General features: G+C 53.4%; 2 protein-coding genes across 6 annotated transcripts in view; one reads left to right on the top strand and one right to left on the bottom strand.

The window, feature by feature from the left end:
• The window catches only part of STRA6 (signaling receptor and transporter of retinol STRA6), a 42,869-nt gene extending 23,196 nt beyond the window's left edge, over positions 1 to 19,673 (bottom strand). For 2 of the 5 annotated variants that reach the window (XM_061159009.1, XM_061159015.1), the window contains exon 1: positions 19,624 to 19,673. The gene's annotated coding sequence lies outside the window, so the exon portion shown is untranslated. Of the gene's footprint in view, positions 1 to 51; positions 88 to 2,476; positions 2,566 to 5,767; positions 5,866 to 19,623 lie in introns of those variants that run through there. The other 3 variants (XM_061159013.1, XM_061159012.1, XM_061159014.1) reach the window with 3 other exon arrangements.
• CCDC33 (coiled-coil domain containing 33) overlaps positions 1,975 to 23,506 on the top strand; it is a 136,259-nt gene continuing 114,727 nt past the window's right edge. Inside the window, 9 exon segments of the mRNA XM_061159108.1 lie at positions 1,975 to 2,030; positions 2,560 to 2,733; positions 2,777 to 2,909; positions 9,772 to 9,862; positions 14,073 to 14,237; positions 14,240 to 14,281; positions 14,284 to 14,382; positions 15,220 to 15,368; positions 15,370 to 15,529. Of these exon segments, the coding sequence (XP_061015091.1) occupies positions 1,975 to 2,030; positions 2,560 to 2,733; positions 2,777 to 2,909; positions 9,772 to 9,862; positions 14,073 to 14,237; positions 14,240 to 14,281; positions 14,284 to 14,382; positions 15,220 to 15,368; positions 15,370 to 15,529 (1,069 nt within the window).

Here is a 23,506-nt window from a genome sequence, read left to right as displayed (position 1 = left end):
ACCTGGGAGGAGCACGATCTGGAGGGCCGGCACCTGACTGCACCCACATACCTGCCTTCCGCGCCTGCCCCAAATCGCTCACACCTTTGCCCAGCACATCTACTGGGCCCCTGCTTATAAGTCAGGCATTCCGGCAACCCAGGGAGGCTGCTGGGGCTGGGCCAGGGGTGGAGGCAGGGGAGGGAGCCCGTCCGTTCCTTCTCCTGGAGGAACATGTGTCCCTCGCGGGTAAAACCTTTTTGTTTCTCCAACTTGATTTCACAAGGAGATAACTCACCCCCACAAGGCAGAAATTAGTCCTTTAAACTCAAACCAGACCCACGGGTAGGCAAGAACCCTGCCTGCCTCCTGTTCCTCCCGGAGTGTGGGATGTGGGTAAGGAAGGCAGGAGTGGGGGTTCCTCTCCCCTTCCTGGTTCCCAACCGTGGGTGGGAGTACAGCAAGATACAGACGAGGCAGAGAGGGGTTCTCAGGACCCTACTCCTGGGTGGGAGTCAGATCCGCTCCCTGAACTTTTGAGGGTCCCTGTCCTTTCAATACCCCACAGGTGCCTGGGCCCCCACTGCCTTACCCAGCTAAGGCATTCATTCAACAAGCACAGAAAAGGACATTTATCTACTTATTGTTTTAACACACATTCACTGAACACCTACGAAGTGCCAGAACTGTTTGGGGCCCTGTGACAGGAGAATCTACAGTTTAGGAGGACACAGAAGTTTAGGAGGAGGTGGTAAATAAGCTCGAATCTGAAGGTTACAAAGAGAACATAGATTGCCCTGACGTACACAAGAAACTGAATTTAATCTGAAAGGATGGGTTGGGTGGGCTGGAGGGAAGCGTGTTCCTGATAGAGGGAACAGTGATGCTCAGAAGGGTCAGAGCTTGAGATCCTAAGAGCTCTCCTTCCAAATTCTGTAGCCAGGCCCACCAAGCCTTCCAGAATTAGGACATGATTTTGCTCTGTTGGCCTTGGCTCCTCCCTCTCCTTCCCGATGGCCCCTCTTCCAGGAAGAGGGCTCTGGCCACCCCTCCCCTCCCCCACAGAGACGTCAGAATCTTGCTGACTCAGAGCTGAACCTGAACTTTGATGCAACACAGGAGCCCACACTGCCCATCTGAGTCCAGGCATTTGGGGGTGAATTCTGCCTCCCAGGCCCCGCTACGATCTCCTAAGGACTGAGCTGGGTCTCTGCTCCTCTGCCCTCCTTCCCCTGATGCACAGTACACTGGGGCCACACAGACTATCTAAACTGGGTTTGGCTCGCTGCCTGTTCTGGTGACCGTGACTCCTCCACGGGCCTGTCTCGAGCAGGCTGCTGTTTCCCCAGGCAGCTTTCCAGAGCGCTGTGCTCCAGCACCGAGCCCACCTTCCCTTCACTGCTCAGGAGTCTTAGACCCGTAGCTTGCATGCATGCCTGCTAGGTTGCTTCAGTAGTGTCCGACTCTTTGGAACCCTATGGACTGTCTATGGGATTCTCCCACTGTCTGCCCACTGTCTATGGGATTCTCCAGGTAAGAATACCAGACTGGGTTGCCATGCCCTCCTCCAGGGGATCTTTTAGGGAACAACTAACTCTCTGATGTTAAATCCCCCTCCTGATTCCTCCAACAACTGGATTCCAGTCTGTACTGGGGAGCTCACTTGCTCTACCAGGTAGAGAAGTTCGGAGCTGGATAAATGCCCATCAGAAACTGCCTCCTACCCTACAGGGAGCCTGAATCTGCCTTCCCAGTCCGGTTTGTTCATCCCCTCCTTCATTCAACAGCTCTAACTGCAGGCCAATTACGTGCCAGGCAAGGTTCTCCATGCTGAGAATAGAGCAGTGAGCAAGACAGAGAAAGTCCTGCACCCCAGGGACCCTCATGTGTAGTGGGGGCAGGGAGAGAGAACATGTGTCAGGTATGCTGAAAGGGAAAATAAAGTGAGAAGAGAGAGGAGAGACAGACAGACAGAAGCAGGCTATTTTCGGCAGGATGCTGAGGACAGGCCCAGGTGAGAAGGTGATGTTTGAGCAGACACCTGAACAAAGGTGGGCACCCAGATGGGCACTGAGGAAAGGCATTCACGCTGCCTGGAGGGGCCTCCATCAGCCTCAGGGGCTGTAGCCAGAACAGCAGGGAGGGGCCCAAGCTACAAGGTCCAGGCTTAGCCCCTTCCCCATAGCGCCCTTCCCTGACCCAAAGCCTGCTCTGTTTCCAAAGAGACCTCAAGTGGAGACCGTGCCTTCTCCCAGGGCTAGCCCAGTGCCCATGCAGAGAATGCGGAGACTACTTTCAGGAAGGCCCTAAGCAGAGGTAAGGAAATGATGAGCTTTGCCTCTCTCCCCAGGTCCGGGCACAGTGGAGAGAGGGGGCAGCCTTCTGCCCAGTTCCCCTATTCAGGGCCAGGCTGAAAATGGTAGGAAGGAGGTCCAGAAGAAAAGAGCTGGGTTTCTACATGGCAGGGAGAAGTGCCCTGGTTGAGCAGGCAACCTACCTGGATTTGAGCCCTGGGATGGGCTGTGTGACCGTGAGTGATTCCCTTGGCTTCTCTGAGTCTCAACCCTGCCTCTCTCCCAGGATGGGGCAGGTTATCCAGCCAGGAGATTCTTTGATTGTGGGCTCTCTCCTCTCTCCAAGGCCCCCGCTCCCTGCCCTCAATGACTTCATGGCCCAGGAATGTGGAGCCAGCACACGAAGCACTGGTTGTAGTAAGAAGGTCAAAGCCACAGAGAGCGGCTGCGATTGCCCAGGGTACCCCATTTTCTTCCACCCACCCACCCTCTTGGCCCCCCAGTGGAGTGGCTTCCACGCTGGTGGGGGCAGGGAAGCAGGCTGGGTTGAAGATCCATGGCTACCGGGTGGTTGCGGAGCTCAGGCTGGGAAGGGGACCCCACTTCTTGAGCCCAAAGCACCACCCCAGCTTGAAGGTAGGAGAACTCACATCTGTGAAATGGAAGGTTATCACTGAGGTGTTAGGAAGGATGCCACCCAGTCAGATTGCGAGCTGGTGAGAAGAGAAAGGTGGCAATGACATGCTGCTGAATTCTCCCAAAGGCCTGGAGGCAGAGGAGAGGGCAGGCCCTCTGGGGTTGGCTGTATAGGGGAACTCTATCCAGAAGAGTCAGAGACTGGCACCTGCCCTCAGGAGAGGAAGGGATGTTGAGTGGAGGTAGTTGGAAGACAGGCAGTGAAATCCTGGAGAAGGGAGAAGAGGGGAGGAAGAATAAAGAGATGGTTTGAGCAGCCTTGGAGGCTTCCTGGAGGAGGGGGCCTGGAGCGAGGCCCAGAAGCCCAGAGGCTGAGACAGTAAAGTATCAGCCTGCAATGCAGGAGACCTGGGTTCCGCCCTGGGTCGGGAAGATGCCTTGGAGGGGGAAATGGCAACCCACTCCAGTATTCTTGCCTGGAGAATCCCATGGATGAAGCCTAGCAGGCTGCAGTCCATGGGGTCGCAAAGAGTTGGATGTGACTGAGTGACTAACACTTGAGCAGTCTTGGAGGCTTCCTGGAGGAGGGGGCCTGGAGTGAGGCCTTGAGATCAGACAGGGTCAGCAATGGCAGCAAAGATGAGTTGTGTCATAGGAGAGTTGAGAAGGGGAATTTGAGAGGCAAGGACAGTGCAGAGCAGTGTTCAGAGATGCCTGGCACACTCAGATGAGGCCAATGCCAATACCCAAGGAACAGCCCAGGCCAACAGGGCTCCCAACTGAATACAGATCTGGGGGTGTTCATGCTGAGAGGGGGTCACCAAAAGCTTCTGGGCTTGAGCAGACAAAAATCATCTGCCATCTGGGCTTGGCACTGAATTGCCCGGCCCTGCCCCTTGCGCTGGAGTTGGCCCATGCAGATCTCAGGACAGGGCTTCCTTCCTCTCCGTGTTTTTGTTCAAGTTGATTAAATCTGAGGAATTTTTGCGTCCAGGAACAGAGGCCCACGTGTGTGCCTTCAGCAGCCCATGGTTATCAAAATCCTTAAAAGGCAAAGTGCTAAGCTTAAAAGGAACTGACAGTGGGGCGGAAGGCATGAGGAAGAACCTCAGACACACCCCCAAGGACCTGCAGTTCCTCCAGAGCCCCCCACTCAGCATCTCAGCAATATCCCCAGAACTTTAGTAACACCACAAGAACTCCCAGAACCCAGTGTCAACCCTCTATGAGCCCCCAGAACGTCAGTAACACGCCAGAACATCTAAAACACCCGAGAACCCCAGCCACTTTCCGAGGACCCTCAAACTCTGGCAAATCAGGCATGGCTGGGGCAAGATGGTCAAAACCATGGTGGGTAGGTTCTAAAGGCCCAGAGACCCCTCACTGTTCACCACACTCCCATCCCAGCTTTTGCCTTGGAAGTCCAACTGCATCCCCAAAATTTCTGCAGCACCCAAACCTCAGTAACACCCCAGAGCCTCAGCAACACCCCAGTCTCCAGCAGCACAGCAGACAATGGCCAAGGAGTGCTTCAGTCCAGGGGTAGGGGGATGGCCCATGTCCCTGCCTGTGCAGCCCAGCCCCCTATGACTGTGTGGATAAGCAGCCAAGGCGGGTTCAACCCCATGTGGATCTATGAGCTCTGGGTCTGTCCCCATCTACACAGTGCCCTCACTCACACACACACACATACTGAACTGCCCCTGGCACACGCAAGTGCCTAATCCTGGCTCCAGACCTAGCCTGACCCCATTCAGTGGTTGGAAGGCAGGGTTACTGGCTGCTCAGCTCATGATGGGAAAGCGTGGATAGCTCTCTACTCCTACCTCCCTTGCCACATGGGAGCATCAGTAGCATCATCTGAAATGCCTTTCTTGGAATTCTCCCGCCCCCTCACCAATAGCATCACCACAGCATGAGGGGTTGGAGCCAGAGTCCTCTGGCCTGAGTGTGGACACTGGTGGGAAGGCGGGCAGCCAGTTCTTGCAGGGGAGCAGTTGTTCTTCCCCTCCCAGAGTGCTAGACTAGAACTGGTTCAGAGGAGGGAAGGCAGGGAGGCAGATTTCAGCTCAAGACAAAGGTAGCTTTCTTACTCTCACAGAGTATTGAGCCCACCACAAGAGGAAGCAATCAAGAATCGGCTAGTAACATCAAGATGCTGCAGAGGGCTCCCTGCCTTCAGAGGAGGACTGGTCAAAAGGCCATGAGGATTCCCCCAGCTTTAGAGGCCTGGATTCTCCCTTCCTAGCACATCCTCCCTAGGATGGTACCACCGCGGTCTGGTCTTGAGATGTGGGCTTTGTGCTACGCTCCTTCCTCACTCAGGACACCGACTACTGGGCAGATCCCAAGTTCTTCTTCCTCGTTCCCTGCTGACTACAGGACAGGGCTCTCCATCAATCTCTTGCCCACTTGCAAACCCTATGTGCTCAGTCGCTTTAGTTGTGTCCGACTCTTTGTGATCCTATGGACTATAGCCCCCAGGCTTCTCCGTCCACGAGATTCTCCAGGCATGAATACTAGAGTAGGTTGCCATGCCCTCCTCCAGGGATCCCAACCCAAGGATCAAACCTGCGTCTCTGGTGTCTCCTGCATTACAGGCAGATTCTTTATCCACTGAACTATCTGGGAAGCCAACGAAGACCGTATGCAGACACAACTGTTCTGATGTCCCCCTGCCTTTTGGAGCTTGCACTAGCTCCCCAGAGTACCCCAAGTCCAGCCATCTCCAGGCCTCCAACCTCATCCCCCAGAATTGCTTGACCCTACCATCCCTGCCACCTTCCCGCCCCAGGCCTTCGTTTGTACTCTGCCCCCCCAATACCTTTTCCTGGCTCCCCAACCTGTCGCAATCCTACCTGGCCCACAGGCTTGGCTCCAGCCCCACTGCCACAGCGTTCTCTTGACCTCTGCCTTCTGTATCTCCTCCTTCTCCTTAGTGATCACCCTGGGGAGTCCTGTGCCTCCCGGCAGAGTGCTCCCCACCACCTGGGACCTCCTCCTCCTCTGAGCACCAGCCCCAGATCTGGCTGGGATCCCGGAGGGATGACTGGCTGTACTGCTGTCTCAGCACTTGGCCCCGAGCAGAGTCCCCAGCACCTGCTTTAAAAGGTGTTTGATCTCCTCCCTCTCTCCAGGAAAGGCAGTTCCCTCCTTCCTACCAGTTCTGGCCCTGCCCCTCCTCCCACCCCCCAGGCCTCCCCCACCCCCCAGGCCTCCTGCCTGTGATTCCGGGGATCAGAGAAGCCCACCCCACCCCCATCTCTCCAGCTCAGGCCCACAGCCTGGCTGGGGCCCCACACAACACACAGGGCGGCTTGTTTTTGGCGGAGACTCTCCAACCCCCAAACCATTTGCCCGAAACTTGATCTCCTTGGCCCTCAGTCACCTCGGTGGAGAAGCCTGCACGGGGCTTTCTTTGATGGCTGAGTTTCCCCAGCTGTGGCGCTGGGAGGGTTCAGGAACCCCCTACCTACCTCCGTTTGTCACCATCCATCACTCCTGGGGGGCCATTGCCTGATGAATTGCACCAGGCCAGAGGGGAACCACCAGCTAATCTTTTAATAACCCGATCAGCGTCCTGCTGCTGCCCAGCTGGGCTGAGGGCCCTGACCCTGGGAAGAGGGGAATCTGTCACACTTTCATGGAGCCTTGGGGCTCAAATTTCAGGTAGGATCCATTCCAGGGGGAGAGCCTAAAGCATCTCTTGAAGAGCCTTCTCTCTATTCTAGAAGAAGGCTGGGGTTCTGGGGGCTGCTACTCACCCCAAGCACAACCCCCAAGGCTGCAGGGACAGTCACCCCATCCCTGTCCCTGAGTTGGGAAGGGGAGGTGTTTGGATCAGATTTTCCCATCCTCTCCCCTCCCCCTCCCCCAGCAGGGGTGACCTGGAAGGGTGTGAACCAGATAGGGAAGGAAAACAGGGCTCAGAAGGTGCAAACATATGGTGCTATGGTAGTCAGGGAGGGAAGGAATGAAGGTGGGGACCAGAAGCAGGGCCCTCAATTCCCAAGAGAAGGATACCATGGGAGGTGTCTTCTGCCTCCTCAACCTGGGAAGGGGATCCAGTCAATGAAAGGATGGGGCAGCCTAGGCAACAATTAGGATGTGAGACTGGCTTCTGGTGATGGCACAGACCCCAGAACAGGACTTCCCTGGGGGTCCAGTGGTTAAGAATCCACCTGCCAATGCAGGGCACGCGAGTTTGATCCCGGGTGAGGGAAGATCCCACATGCCTTGAAGCAATTAAGCCTGTCACCACAACTACTGAAGCCCACGTACTGAGCCTGAGCTCTGCAGCAAGAGAGTAGCCCCCACTCGCCGCAACAAGAGAAAGGCCACGCACAGCAACGAAGACCCAGCACGGCCAAAAAAAAAAAAAACAAAACCCAGAACAGCAGGGCACGGAGATGAGGATGGTGCCAGAGCTGTGCCCGCCAAACGGAAGGGAAGGAAGGAGGGAAGGAGGGCAGGAGGGGGAGGGAGCCGTCCAAGCCAGGAGGGAAGGGCTCTCTGACCTGACTGTTCTCTTCCGCATAGAGAAGAAGGATTTTCACAGAAAGGGTTAAACCCCCAACACTAGGAGAGAATTCAACTTTGGCTCATTTCTAGGAATCTGTTCTCAAGGACCACTTGTAAATATATGCAGAGAAGATGCCTAAGACTGTTAGTAATGTAAAAATTTGTCAACAAGCCCAATATCCATCAATAAACTTTGATAAGTCTGTATGGTAAGGTACTGTTCCACTGTCACAAAGAATGAGGTACCTCCTTGTGAAAAAACAAGGTAGAACCTCCAAGACAGAATGCCATGTAATAACCAAAAAGGCAAGTTGCAGAACGATATATACATATGTTCCTTTAAACTAGGTACACATTTTGTGTGTGTGTTGTTTGTGTGCCTGTAAATACATAAAAAATGAAATGGACAAACACGTAGCAAACTGTCCACAGTGATCACACTCAGGGGAAGGATGAGTTTAGGGAAATGAAGGGCGATTTTCACTAACAAAAACTATTATCTGTCTTTAGTAAACAAAGGAAAACATTATAAGGCTGTGTTGAAGCTGCTGTGAGGAGCTGTGACACCATCACTGAACTGTGTGAAATGGATTCTGTGCCCAACCTAGTACTGTACATTTCACAGTATTCCTTGAAGTTAGATGCAACCCTGTGTTCTAAGTATTAGCCAATAAGACGGAAAAAGAAACGTTGAGTGTGACTTCCAAAGAGGTGTTCTTTTAAAGAGGGGTGGTTTCTTTAGCCCTTCCTTCTTCCAATTGGTTGAAATGTGCTTGTGATGGCTGGCCCGCAAGCAGCCGTCTTGGACTATAAGGTAAAGGTCATGAGTTAAGTAGGAAAGAGCAATAAGTCAGCGGCAAAAACAGAGTCTGAGTTAAGACCACATCCTAGGGCTGGAGGAGACCTCAGAGACCCCTGCCTGAACCCACATCCAGAGGAAACTGAGGACCAGAGAGGACACGTGATGTGTCAGGGGCAGCGACTGAGCTAGTAGAAGCTTTGCCAGAGATCCCCCACCCCCATCCCACCCACACATATACACAGAGCTCATGGTTCTTTCCCCAGAAACCTCCCCCAGAGCTTGAATGCTGCTCTGTTCTGTGACTAGGAGATCCCCTCTGGGGCCCAGTCTTAGGGTTGAGTGAAGGCCCCCACAGTTGCTTACGTGACTGGCCTGGGACATACCTCTCGTACTCTGACTCTGGTGAGAACATAGCAGAACCTCTGCCCACCAGTGGGGCTGTCTGTCAGTATCTCCGGTTTGGTTTCTCTCTCTCTCTCTGCCCTTCTGTCTTCTTGTCTGTCCCCGTCCATTAGCGCCTCTTTTCATCCCAGTTATTGTCTCTCTCTCCTGTATTCTTCTCTTTCCATCTCCCTCTCTCTGAGCCTGACTGTGAAGCACACCTCTCCTCTCGACATTTCGGGCAGTACCTTTCTTTCGGTCCCGCTGTGTGCCGACTCGGGGCCGCCCCTGCCAGCTCCTGCCTCCTCTCTCCCCTCTACCTGCTCTGCCTGCCGTTGGCCCCCAGGCAGGCTGGACGCCCTCTCGGGGGTTTGAGTCCTTGAAGCCAGTGGGGCAGCTGGGCAGCTGGGCAGACGGAAAGCAAAGCTCAGCACTGCAGATGCCAGTGGAGAGGCCAGCAACTGCTCCCTCCTGCGACCCTAGAACTTTATCCCTTCTGCAAGGCTGGCAGAGGGGGCTGTTGGGGTGAGCCCAGGGACCATAGGTATGACTCCAGCTCAGGCTTGGCTGAAGGCCAGAGCCAGAGGGCTTCAGGAATGACCTAAGACCCTCCAAGTGTTCCATGCTGGAGCCTGGAGCAAAAAGTCACCAGGGGAAGGGTATGTAAACTGATGGGGTCGGAGGCGTGGGGACTGGTTCAGTCACCACTCAAGAGAGGAGAGTTTCAAGGTAGCCATACCCCAATCCTGACCACCACAATCAATGGAGGGAAGAAACCAGGCTTCTAATTTTGCCTTTATCACTCACTAGCTGAGTGACCACAAATAAGGCCCTTTCCAGCCCTGGGCCTCAGTTTTCCCATCTGTGCAATGGAGAGAAATAGGCTGCAGTGTTTCACTTTGTTGGTCTGGGTCTGTGATTTTATCACCTCATGAACCCCTGGCACTGTGGATTTGAAGGGAGTAGGGTGTGGGGCTCAGATGGTTTCCCTGTTGGGGAGGAGAGGCTAACTGGAGAAGGGCTGGGGGCTGAAATTCCAGTGTGAAGCAGTGATGATCACATGATCCCACTGGCCTGGGAATCAGGAAGTCTGAGGTCTGAATCTACCCCTTCACTCATCCGCCTGGTCTCTCTGTGTCTCCGTTTTCCCTTCTGTAGAAGGGGATAATAGTCCCAGACCCCAGGCCGCAGGAGGACCCAGTGAACTCCTCCTGGTCCCTGCCAGGAGGACTCAGCTCAGAGTGCGGAGGTGAGGGGTGAGGAAGGGGGAGCTGGAGGTGGGTGTTGGGAGGTAGGAGTCTGCAGGCCTACAGGAGCCATGGGGGCTGTCAGCAGGGGGACTATTGTGGGAAGCAGGAAGGGGGCTCTCTGGAGTGGGCTAATCACAGGCCGCGGCTCTTCCAGACAAAGCCAGCAGCCTCTGAATGGCCACTCTTCTGGAGAAGAAAGAACACTTGAGGGCCCCACTGAGGCCTTGCACGCTGGGACTGTGGAAAGCAGCCTGGAAGTCAGCCCTGTTGCCTCCTCTCCTCACCCCACACCCCCTGCCCCTTCTTGGCTCCTTCTGTGGGAGTCAGGCTTTTTCCTAGAGTTTAAACCTTTTGAAAAACCACAGGAGGCTGAATGCTGAATCAGGGAGGCAGCTGGGAATAGAGAAAATACTAGGAAGGGAGTCAAGATCTGGTCCTGCTCTCCTATCCTGGGCTCAGTTTTTCCATCTGTAAAATGGCGGTACTATCCTGTCCTGACCTGCTAAAATTCATGAGGTGTCCAGACTTTTTTGGTGGAATACAGGCTAGGCTCAGAGAAGCCTGAGAATTAGGAACAGGCCTACTGCCCTACCACTTGCTGCCCTCGCTCCTGGCACCGGCCTGTCCCCTGAGACACCAGGATGCATCTCCAAGTCCAAGTGCAGGTCAAAAGCCCAAAACAGTCTTCATTATCACAGATGGGTTCCAGATGAAATGGCCAAAAGAACTATTTCCTATTCTTTCATGCACCCGCGGGCTTCCCAGGTGGCTCAGTGGTAAAGAATCCCCTTGCCAGAGTAGGAGACAACGATTCGATCCCTGGGTTGGGAAGATCCCCTGGAATGGGAAATGGCAAGCCAATCCAGTATTCTTGCCTGGCAAATTCCATGGACAGAGAAGCCTGGCAGGCTACAGTCATGGGGTCGTAAAGAGCCACACGCGACTGAGCACACACACATGCTTGCATGCACAAGCAAAAGCTGCGTTGGGTCTGTCCTTCAATTCTTCCTTCTTTCCTCCCTCCCTCCCTTTCCCCCTCCCACTCTCCCTTCCTACCTTCCTTCCTTTCTTTCTACAAGGCTTTAAGTTCCCCCAGTCACCTATCCTTTGCCCAGCCCTGTCCTGGGCACACAGACATGATTCCTGAGAAACCTTCGGGTGAGCATGGGCAAGACATCATTTGAGACAGGAGAGGCATATGCAGTGTGCGGCAACCAGGTGGAGTCAACAACCTGATTCCAGAGGAGGAGGTTATTAGCCAGACTGGAGGGTGAGTAGGGTGACATCAGGGGAGCCTGTGCGGTTTGGGCAGAGAAAACAGCCCCAGCAAAGACAAGAAGGGGAGACAGGGCAGGCTTGGCCTGGGGCAAGAGTGAGCCCTCCCCAGGACACTACGCTGAATGAAATGTCAGCCACCAAAGAACAAGTACCATGTGATTCCACTTACCTGAGGTGCCTAGAGTAATTTCATTCATAGAGACAGAAAGTAGCCTGGTGCTTGCCAGAGGCTAGGGGAAGGGAAACGAAAGATGTTGTGTAATGGTGTAGAGTTTCAGTTTTACAAGATGAAAAAAGCTCTGGAGCTTGGTTGCACAACAATGTAAATATCCTTAACACTACTGAACTTGCACACTTAAAAAATGGTCAAGATGGTTGGTTTTATCTTATGTATGTGTGCGTGCGTGCGTGCTAAGTCACTTCAGTCATGTCCGACTCTTTGCAACCCTATGGACTGTAGCCAACCAGGCTCCTCTGTCCATGGGATTCCCCAGGCAAGAATACTGCAGAGGGTTGCCATGCCCTCCTGCAGGGAATATTCCCAACCCAGGGATCAACCCAGGTCTCCTGCATTGCAGACAGATTCTTTACTGTCTGAGCCACCAAGAAAGCCCTTATATTACATATATTTTATCACAAGTTGAAAACAAAAACAAAAACCAGCCACACATACACACCAAAACATGAGTTTTACCCAGAGACTAAGGAGGGGAGAGGAGGCTAGCAATGGGAGGAGTGGGGTTTCAGATGCAGAGGGCCCTCAAACCAGACTATCACTGACATAGTCATCCCAGATCCTCTGTGGAAAGTTGGAGGGAGGGAAAGAAGAAAGGACGGGGAAAGAGGGAAGCGTTGAGGAAGGGGCTCAGGATAAACCAAAGGACAGTGGTGTGCAGAGGCAAGGGGCTGGCCTGCAGGAGCAAGGGTCTGGGTACAGTGTACAGAGGTTTGTCCGAGGGCAGAAGGGACTAGTTCACATCTTATAACAGCTCTGAGGGTCACTTCAAACATGCAAGAGAAGAGGATCACTGAACTTCTAAGACTTCAGACCTAGAAGAGGCATACCATGGCTTCTGAACCCAGCCTGGTTGGCCAGGCCCAGTTGTGGAGTCAAAGATTTCTAGATAACCTCTGCCAGCCAAAATGGCCAGACTGTGGCCTTTCCCAATATAACTTACAGAGTTTTAGATCACCAGAGTTCATCCAGGAAGATTTGTCCATCTGACTCCTACCCATTATACAGATTGGTCCACTGATACCCAGAGGGGGAAAGGAATCTGCCCAAGATCACCTACAAGTCAGGTGACTACAACTCTGGTCTTATGAACCCTCTCTGTCTCAGTTTCTCCTTGGAGGAGCTGAAGAAACTGAATTTTAATCATTGCAGAGGAAGCCTACCGCATACCCCAGGGCCCTTAGCTGGACTGGCCAAACCATCTTTCGACTGTGTGTGTTAGTCATGTCTGACTCTTTGTGACCCCCATGTACTGCAGTCCACCAGGCTTCTCTGTCCATGGAATTCTTCAGGCAAGAATACTGGAGTGGGCTGCCATTCACTTTTCCAGGGGATCTTCCCAACCAGGGATCAAACCCAGGTCTCCTGTGTTGCAGGCAGATTCTTTACAATCTGAGCCACCAGGAAAGCCCACCCGTAGACTGGTTCTCTTATTTTTTGAGAGTGATGTCTTCCAGTCAAGATGACTTCAAATGAATGCTTTTGGCTGAAATCTATGCTGTCCATAAATCCACTCTTTAGTCTCAGAACTTTACTTCTAGAGTTTTAAGGTACAGAAGTCCTGAATAGTATGATTAAAATCCATGAGCCAGTCCCAGGATATGTTTAGCAGGGGGAAATGTAGATAGATTTAGAATCTCTAGGTTCAGATCTCAACTCTGCTTCTTACTAGCCACATTATCTGAGATTCTCTCAGCCTCAGATTCTTCATCTGTAAGATGAGGATAATTATATCTATCTCACAGAGCCATATAATGTCTGGTACCTGTAGCTGCTCAATGAAGAGCCATATAGTATCTGGTACCCAGTAGCTGCTCGATGAAGAGTATCAGAAATGATGGTGATGATATTGGCTAAGGATGAGAATGATGATAGTGGTGTTGATGATGGTTGTATTGGTGGTGATGGTAGAGATGGTTCTTACTGAGGAGTGTTCAGAATCCCCCTTCTCCCACTGAGTATCAGCAAGACCCAGGGTGAGGAAGGATGGGTTCCAGCTTGACAATTTTTTGGTCAAGAATTGTGGCAAGCTCTGGGCTCTCTGTAAAGAGAAACTGTGCCCCATATTCTATGTTTTGATTCAGAAGGTTAACAAACTGGTTCTAGAAACAGGTGTTAAGGGTATGTTCCCAGGGAACAGACAGTTCCCTAACTCAAGATCTCCAGGGAATGAATAGGCATGTGGAAACAGGCTTTCCTGGAAATGGGAAGTCCTGATTACCCCATACCCACATGCTCCCCACACAGGGATAAGTACTCCTTAACCATGACCTTGCTCGAATTTTTCCATAGAACTTATCATCATCTAGCAGACTTCACAGTTTACTTATTTTCTACATTTAGTGTTTACTTGTATCTGCCCCACCTCCCTCCCCCACTAGAAGATAAGCTTCAGGAGGGCAAGAATCTTTGTCTGGCTCACTGCTACACTCTTGATGCTGAAAATAGTGCCTGGCACATAAGACATGCTCAATAAATATTTGTTGAATGAACAAAAGCAAAATGGGAGGAATCTACTGTTGCCTTTGTTCCTAGGGATAGGCCCAGCTTCCTAACTTGTTACCTGGGTTCTCCACAAACAGAGAAGGTGGGGTATGGCCCTGAGCGCCCAGCATGTAGGTTTTTAGACTGGGCCCAGGTAGGGACTATGGGTGGAAGGGGGCTGTGTTGAGCCCAGGGGTCAGTCCCCAACACAGGCAAGGCCTTCAGGGGGCCTGAACCCCAGGTCCCTACATCCCTGCTGAGTCAGAGGCTGAAGACTGAGGAAAAGACACTGGACCTGGAGTTCGAGGTCTTGAGTGTGGGGTTTAATGAGGAGGGCAGGTATGCCCTGCAGCTGTCAACTGAGAACCCCCTGCAGGCTGCTCTGGGGCTGGGGTGCAGCTGCAGGTGATTGATGGGGACCCCTCCCCACCAACTCTGCTGTCACTGATGTCACTGAGCAGAAAGACCCTGGGCAGAGCCTCACCCTCACCAGGAACAAATTAGTCTGTACTTTTCCTAAAAGTATGACGTAAAGGTGGTAGCTGGGGAGAGACAGAGACCCTGCAAATCCTGCCCAGCCCCTGTCAGGGACTCCAGGGAGCCTCAGGGGAAACAGGAGGGGCAGGGCCAGAGCTCTAGACTGAACCCACAGTTCTGCCAGTGTGACTGAGGGCAAAGCTGACCTTCTGTGAGCCCCCACCTCCTTCAGGGTGACATGGGGACGCTGCTGATGCTGGTCAGGGTCAGATGAGGAGGGAATGAAAGGACAGGTGAGGAATGGCTTTGTGAAACTGTGAGAGCTGAGCACACAGCAGGTCTGGGGCCAGTCCTGCTGGGCATCATGCTGAGTAGCCACTGGACTGTGGGCATGCAGGGTAGACAGAGAGATGACGACCTGGGCCCCACCTTCTGGAAGATTCCAGCAATCAGGTAGAAAGGCAAAAATTCCAAATACAAAATAGTTAAGTGATCTGGAAAGAGGAGAAAATCCATGCCTGGCTTGTGAGGCCATCCAAAGAGGCTTCCTAGAGGAGGAGGCAGTGAGGGAATGGGGAAACTAAGTCCCAGGCTTTCACGTGATCGGAGATCAGGGTCCGGTTGAACTCGTCCCTGGGTGGCAGGACCCAGGATCATCTCACAGGCTAGGAGCCCTCAGCTCCCCACATGAGTAAAGTGAAGAGGCCATGGGGGGACCCTGACAAAGGGTCATCCTCAAGAAACTCCTAGCCAAGCCTGGCTTCAATTCGAAGGCCAAGCCACCTGGGTTTCCCAGGGGCCCTGCCTGTCATCCTCATCCCCTGGGGGAGGCAGAGAGAGAGATTCCAGAGTCCATCTCTGGGACCCACGTTCCCTAGCCAGGTTTCTGCAAGAATGGTGGACAGCATGACACATAACTGCATGTGGAGGCGCTGAGCTTGGGCAGGGCCTTGGGAAGGGCGGCCCAGTGGGTGGACATGGCCACCTTCCCCATCTACCCGTGCCCAGACCAACCCCGATGAATCGTTCCATGCGGGACAGGAACACGAGGACTTGTACCACTACTGCCACCATCTGGCTCTGCTCCAAGCCAGTGCAGACCCCACGGCCCACTACTGAGGGGACCTGGCTTACAGGGTGGCCTTCCACGTGTTCCCTGCCCCTCAGCCCCCCACCACAAACTGCCATCCTGGTGCCAGCCCACTGGAACCAGTGTCACCGCACCCAGAGCCCCAGCTGCCCAGGCTGCAGGGAGGTATTCCCTGGGTGCCCATCAGGTTCTAGCATCACTGCTCCCCTAGTTAGAAAACCCTGTGTCTCTGATGAGCCTGGCTGCCCCACAGTCCTTCACTGAGCAGAAAGGCAGAACTTCCCAAGGTTGCCTCATTGGGTTCTGAAGAACAGGCAGTCTGAGGGTGGAACGGGGAGTTCCAGTTTGAAGTGGGAGACAAAGGAGCAAACAAAGGCCACACAGATCAAGGACATCACTGGGTGGGGTTTCTTTGCCCAGTGGGTGAGTGTCCCCAGAGACACTTCAGTCCTCAAACTCACTTTCACATGTTCTCACCGGGTTTCAAGGGAGGCCTGAAGTGACCAGGAGACAGAAGTCTTTCTTTTCCCTCCCTCAACCCCATCTAGCTTCCACCACAACCAGGAGGGACTCAGCCCTGAACTGGGACCCTGGCGGCCTCAGGCCCAGGTGAGAGGATCTAGCTCTTGTCCAAGCTAAGGATTCATTCCCCAATGAGGTAGTGTTCTGCAACCAGACAGTGTATCTGGTGGGCCTTGCAGCCAGTATAGGTAGAAGCTAGTAGAGCAAGCAGCCCATTTCACAGGTGGAGAAACTGAGGCTCATCCCCCAAGGATGCTTGATTCCATCTAATGCCAGCCACATTTCCTGGGGACCTTAGTGCACAGTAGTGCATGGGATCCAAAGCTGGGTCAAACCCGGGGTTCAAGGTGCCACCTGGCTTGAAGACAGCCTGGCACAATATGGGGATCCTATGGGCCTAGAAGTTATGTGCTGGGAGGACAGCTCTGATGAGGGAGTGTGCAGGTCTGAATTTGAAGCCTAGGAAAGGCTTTTCAAAAGAGATGTCATTTGAGGTGAATCCTTCATTCATTCAGGCTTCCCTGATAGCTCAGCTGGTAAAGAATCCGCCTGCAATGCAGGAGACCCCCGTTCAATTCCTGGGTTGGGAATATCCACTGGAGAAGGAGACTACCCACTCCAGTATTCTTGGGCTTCCCTTGTGGCTCAGTTGGTAAAGTATCCGCCTGCAATGCCGGGGACCTGGGTTCAATCCCTGGGTTGGGAAGATACTCTGGAGAAGGGAAAGGCTACCCACTCCAGTATTCTGACCTGGAGAATTCCATGGACTGTACAGTACATGGAGGTCGCAAAGAGTTGGACACAATTGAGCCATTTTTACTTTCATTCATTCATTCCCTCATTGATCCATTCATTCATCCATCAAACATTTGTTAAGTACTGACTCTCTCAGATTCCATGCTAGGTGAGTAAGATTTCGGAATGGTAATTGTGGGCTTTGAGGAGAATATTCTAAGGAGGAGTGAACAGAATAAGCTGACTGAGAAGGAAAGGGTTTGGCTGGCAGAAGAAATGAGCTGAGGGTGAAACCAAAAGTTTACAACCAAAGGTGCGTGGCTCTCCTGCAGTGCCTCCGTCCCATGATGCATTGGTCTGAAATGGAACCCAGGTGGTGCGCTCAGCTGGGCTGGGAGATGGCCGATCGATGGATGGGAGAAAGTGGAAGGAACAGTGACAAAAGAGTTAGATGGCTATTTAGGTCAGGAGGCAATGGGGAGCCACCAGAGGGGTTTGTGCAGAAGAAAGACAATCTGATCTGTGGGTTAGACAGAGTAATCTGGCAGAATGTGCCGGGACAACTGGAAGAATGGACCAGGGACCAGGGACCAACTTCTCTTGCCCAGGTCTCAGTTTGCGACCTGGACTACTTTAGTCTCTGTTTGGTCGTTAATCAGTCAATCAACAAATATTGTTGATCACCTACTGTATGCCTAGCTCTGAGCTGGGTGCTGAGGGTACTGTGGTGAGTTTGTGAATAAAATAGATAAGACCTGGATTCCTACGTGTTCTAGCTCAGGGAGAAGCAGTCCTGGGCTGTCTAGGTCCCTGTGGGCCCTGACCACCTGTTCCAGGGGCCACGTGGACAGTTTTTGTGCAGGCTGCTCCTCTGAATGCCTCTGAGGGAGGGTGGGACTCCTGCAGGGAAGGGGGGCTGGGAGATGGCTGAGCCAGCCGCTGCAGCTCTAATTTCTGTTATTTAATGCCATCATCTCCCTGCCGTTCTCCCTCTTAAAGTGTCAGATGTCTGCTTCTACCAAGACAAGAAAATGGCTTTCAAGGGAGAGGAAAATCACTTCCCTCCTAGGGGAGGGGTCAGCCATCACAACCCTGACAACAGGGCCAGGAAGCCAGTGGGGGGAACAGACCACGGAGAGGCGTCCTCCAGAGGATAGAAGGGCTGTCTCAGCTCAGGCAAACTCACCCAGCAATTCAGCATGAGGAACGGGGGTACCTTTCTGGCATCTTTGGAGGCTCAGAGACACAACTGGTGGGACAGAGCATGACCAGGCACTCAGGGAGGGGTGTGCTTGCAGGTGGTCCTCTGGATCTCTGGGCAACTCCTCGGGGAAGTGGATCTGGCCTAGAACCACAGGGAGGGAAACCACCCTCTCTCCCCTCATTGCAGATAGGGAAAATGAAGCCCAGGAAGGAAGGACTTAACCCAGTTCTCTTTGATTCTCAGATGAAGAGGAGGAGAAAGCAATCTAGAGGGGTTGAGGGTGGCAAGAAGAGAAGACAGTGAGCAGCGGGGAAGGAGAGGAGAGGAAGGAATTGCATTCTCAAATTCAGCCCAATGTCAGCAATATTCAGTTCAAGGCCAGGAATGGATTTCTAGGCTCCAGATGCTCATGGATAGACCCAAGGCCACCTCCTGACAGGAAGCCTTCCGTGCATTAATTTTGTTCCTTCCAAACTAGCCTCCGTCCTGTCTGCATCAGTTATTTCAGTCATTCAATCTATTCAATTGTGAACTTTATTGTAAACTCACAAGTTGTTCTCCAACTTGTGTGTCAGGTTTCTTTTTAAGCCAGAACTGATGATAGTCATGTTTTGAGAGTTGGGGCAGAGGGCAGGGGATTAGGAACACCATGATCAAGAAAGAGTAAGGGGCAGGAGGCAGGGCTCAGTGTGAAGCTGCAGTGACTGACTTTGAATCACTTTGCTTCTCAGCCATGGTCCACAGGTTACATAGCCCTAAATGGCCATGCTGGCTAGTCCAGGTTTCCAGAAATACTGGAGACTCTGCTGGGACAATCAATTCCCCTAAACTAACATCTTCTCTTCAGGTCTCAAGTTACCTCCTCTGTGCCTGGGGAGCTGGGAGGGGGCTGGGGGTAGGGGGAGTAGGGGTGGGTGGTAGGGAGGGCTTACTCCCCTGAGTATTTCCAGCGTGTACGGCCAGGCCACAGACCCCAGAGCAGACCCCAGACCCTCGGGGCCTGACCCACAAATTGGGGGCATTGGCTGCAGAGGGAAGATTACCGCGCACAGGAGGGAACCAGCTCCAGGCTTCCTGCCAGATGCAAGGGGTGCTCCGGCGGTTTCCTTTCCAGGCAGAGCTCCGCCAGACTCATCCTGTCCCTGCCTCCTTCACCTCTTGGCTGGTTTGAGACCATGAGGCTGCACCACCCCAGCACTCCCAAGGCCCTTTCTCCCCAGGGCAAGGGTTGATCTGGGCAGAATGAGGGTGGCCTGTCCTGTGCAGGACAGGGTAAGGTACCCAAGAATGAGGGAAGCAGCAAGTGTTAAGTTGCTCAGTCGGTGTCTCACTCTTTGCAACTCCATGGACTGTAGTCCGCCAGTCTCCTCTGTCCAGAGAATTCTCCAGGCAAGAATACTGGAGTGGGCAACCATTCCCTTCTCCAGGGGATCTTCCCAACCCAGGGATCGAATCTGGATCTCCTGTATTGCAGGCAGATTCTTTACCGTCTGAGCCACCAGGGAAGGACAGACGGAGGAGCAAGGTGCAGGCCAAATCTGGCTGCTGAGCCCCTGTGTGGGGCTCCTGCTCAACTCCTTTAAGGGCATATGAGGCCTCTTGGGAAATAAGGGGTGGGGGGGAATGGGGTGGTGGGGACGGGGTGGGGGGTGGGGAGGAGGCCACCGCAGCTTTGGGCCGGGAGCTACAGGGCCCCGGAGGCGCCGGCCGCAGCCCCTCCTCCCACCTCACTCACCTCTTTAAGAGATCCTGAAGGTGTAAGGACAACCTCCTGCGAGCCAGGCGGAGCTATTTAAGAGGGAAACTGTGGCCTGGAAATTCCCAGTGATGAAATTTCTGGAAACATGAACTTGAAAATTCCTTGCTGGGGCTCTGTGAGCCATCCTGGGGGCTCCTGCACGCTAGGCCCTGGAGCTTCCTCCCACGCAGGGGTGGGAGCGAGAATGGGAGCGGGAGGCTGGGGAGGTGGGCTCCCTCCCCTCACATTTACCTCTTGCAAACAATCGCAGTTTTGTTTCAAGGAAATGATTCTGTTCCCGAGAAGCCTTTTAAATGATGCTTTCAAGGGTCTTTTTTTTTTTTTTTTTTAATTCTTTCCATTTAAAACATTTTTTTTCTTTTGCCCTGGAGGGGGAAAAAAAGAGCAGAGTAAAAGCTAATAAAGCAATCACCAAATACTGAGCACCTGGCTCTAAGCCTGCGGATTCTGGCACCAACAGGCTGGGGGGCTTTCATTAAAAAGAAGTGGAGGGGAACGAGCAGTCAGTGGCTCTACCCGCATCCCTGCCGCCGGCCGTCCGTCTGGGCGTCTGTCTCCCTTTGTTCCCTCCTTCCTCCCCTCCCCCACCCCCTCTCGGATTCTCTCCTTCCTCTCGGATCGCAGTTGCGGCTGGCTCTCCAGCCCCAACACTTCCAGCCCCAGGCATCCTTCTGCCTTCGGGCCAGCGCACTCCAGGCCTTCGCTCTCTTCCCCTTTCTGCTCCGCTTTTCAATTTATTTTGCCTTTTATTGCTCGCTATTGCATAGACTATTGCCCTGGAGACAGGACTGGTTCTAGTAGGGAAGCGCTCACTTGGTGGATTTCATTAACATTCCTGCCCGGTGCATCTGGGGTGGGGGCGGGGAGCTGGCCCGGCGGGGCAGCGGGGTACCTCTTTGTTCCCACCCCCACACCTCAGTGCCAGACCTTTAGGGTCAGGGTACGCTGCCCAACCGTACCCAGTCTAGTGGCGGAAGGGGAGGGCCCATAGCCCATTTCACAGGTGGGGAGACCGAGGCTCGGACTGCTACTAACAGGATGGGAAGGGTGAGACCAGGTTAGATCAGGGCTGCCAGCCACTCCCCAGCTAATGCCCCAGTTCCTCGGTATTGGGGGCCCCATGTCACCCTCCCCTCTCCCTTCCTGTGCTCCGTCACGTGACAGAGGCTGAGAGCAGGTCAGCCCCTCCTTGCAAATGAGGCAGTTTTATGGGCTTTAGAAAAACACTCCAATTGTTCCCTCAATTACCCTGAGCGGATTGAATATATTAATCTCTCTCTTAACTGGAGTGAGAGACTCGGCTGCTGCCCCTCCCCCAGCCACCAGCATCCCTTCACGGGCACGTGCCGCGGAGTGACTCCCAGTCCCCGCTCCCCTGGCCTGGGCCCCTGAGTAGGTCAGCCTGGGTCCAGGCAACATACTTCTGCTGTGCCTAACACACACACACACGTGTGCACATGTGTGCACACTCACACATGCACACACTCATAGACGTACACGCACACACTCATACACAGACACACGTGGCTGCTTTACATCTCTCTCTCAATTCGTATTGATTTTCTCCTTTGCCGCTATTTGGAAGAATCTTTTCCTTGTGTAAAGTTGGTCAGGGGGCCGAGGGGGGAGGGAGGGGAATGTGGACAGCTCCCCCTTCTGCTCCTGTGACAACTGCCTCCAGCTTAAACACACTCTGCCCCAGGCAGCCGAGCTCCGTTAAAAGCTACCCGAGGTTTCCCTTTGTAGCTCGATTTTCTTTTATTTCTGGGGAACAAAGACGCTGTCAAGGCGTTCCCCATGTGCTGTCACCCATGCAGGGAAGGGTGTAGACCCATCACCAGTCACCCAGGTGGAGAGGCCAGGCTGGTAGGAGAGGAGCGGCTTGCCCAGGCCGGCCCCAGGGAGGGCAGGGGTGAGGGACATGGCCAGTCCCTCCTCAGGAATAGAAAGGCTCTTGGCTATTTGTACCACGATGACATGTTATTTGGGGGGGTATCCCATATTTAGGTCCTTGCCCAAGCTGGTCTCTTCTCTCCCACGGCTGATTTCCATGTCTCTGTATATGTCTCTGGAGTCGGTGCCTGAAGCTCAGAAGAGTAGGGTATAGGAGAGGTTTGGGGTCCAGCCACCTCGCAGTGAGAGGCAGGCATGGTGGGGTCAATTGGATTTGGGTTCAGGTCAGTCTCTGGCATTTATGTAGTAGCTGGGTGACCCTGTGCAGGTTGTATAACTTCCCTCAGCCTCCATTTTCACATCTGTAAAATGGGGTAGGGCCATTCCTATGCCCTCTATTGCTGGGGAAATTAAATGACCTAGTATATGGTTAGCTCTGCCCTGCAGGCAGGGTTTAATAAATGCTGTCTTAGTCACGAGTTGAGATGTCTGGGCAAAGCAGATAGGTCTGAAATGGCCTCAGTTTCTGCATCTAGGAAAGAGGGTAGGTCCTTCATGCCTAACTGGTCTCCCAAGGGGAGGGCATTGGGATTTTGTGAACTCCACTGTCTCTAGGACCTGGGTACCAGGTTTCCAGGTGGAGGAGGCTGGATCAGCCTAGGGTGCTGGTCTGGGAAGAAACTCCATTAGCAGACTGCTGTATCCGAGCACACCAGATGGCCCTGCTGCCCAGCCCCCATCGCTGCCTTCCCTCACCCCAGCCAGGGGCTGTCGCTGACTCACACCTCTTAGAAGCTCTGTGTGTGTGTGTGTGTGAATGTGTGATATATGTGGGGTGAGGGGGAGATGGAGAGGAAGGGGGTACCTGGCTCTGATGTCCTCCCAGCCAGCCCAGGCCCAGCAGCTGATGGGTTCCAGGGTGGGAGTGAGGGGGGCTGTGATTGCCTTTTCATCTCCAGAAGTTACCTTCATGGGAAAGGAGGAAGGAGGGGCAGGAGGGCGCAGTTGTCTTGACCTTTTAAGGTCATCTTCCTCTTTTCTCCTTCACTCACACCCTTGGAAAGTGGAGGCTCCCCCAACAGACACTCTGGAACACAGCCGCTCTCACAGACGTGCAGACACATAAGGACATGCACATGTTGAATATACACGGACCCACCACATCCACCCCGACATCACAATGATAGACTCACACCAGCTCAATGATGGATGTACTTGGGGCACACCCCTCCCACACAAACACAGGTCCACACCTCCTTGGGGACCTTCTGGCTTTATCTTTGTAGGAATTCTCCAAGTGCAGCCTCTACCAGATGAGAAAGAGGCTTTGGGGACACAACATGTGTGATGTAAGAGGTGAAATTAAAACCCTGTGTGAAACAATCTTTAATAACTGGTCTTTAATGAAACAGTGGGCTGAGGAGGGCAGGAGAGAAAGAAAGCTGACAGTGCCCAGTTGGCCTTCCCTGGCCCTGGTGAGGGCTTGGCCCATCAGGAGTCAGCTAAGACACCCCAACCTGGATTCCGAGCTGGTACTGCAGAGTCCCTGGGCTAGGAGCAGCTAAGCCCAGCAGGATGGATGGAGGATGAGTTGAGGACATCCTTTCTCCCACCTGTATCTGACAGCTTGTCCTTGGATCCAAAGGTCCAACCTTCTTTAGCCCACAGTGGTCCTCTGTCCATCCAGCCAGCCAGCCATCCACTGCCCCAGCAGTAAGCAAGGTGGCTGATCTCTCAGCCCTTACGGAGCTGCCAGGGCTAGGTGGGGAGAAGAGACAGGAGAAGTTGGAAGATCATGACCTAACAAGCACACTCTGAGGGCTGCTAGAGCTTGCGGAGGAAGGGACGGGCTTGAGTTGGGTGGTCATTATGGACTTAGTCTGCTGTAGGAAAGCCAGTTCTGACTGGGAATCAAAAGACCTCGGTTTAGGATTCCATTTTGAGGTTGCTTAAGAGCTGTATTGTT

Source organism: Dama dama, chromosome 13, assembly GCF_033118175.1.
Source record: "Dama dama isolate Ldn47 chromosome 13, ASM3311817v1, whole genome shotgun sequence".
Lineage (NCBI taxonomy): Eukaryota > Metazoa > Chordata > Mammalia > Artiodactyla > Cervidae > Dama > Dama dama.
The sequence above is the reverse complement of the archived record's forward strand: the minus strand, read 5'-3'. Positions and strand labels throughout refer to the sequence as shown.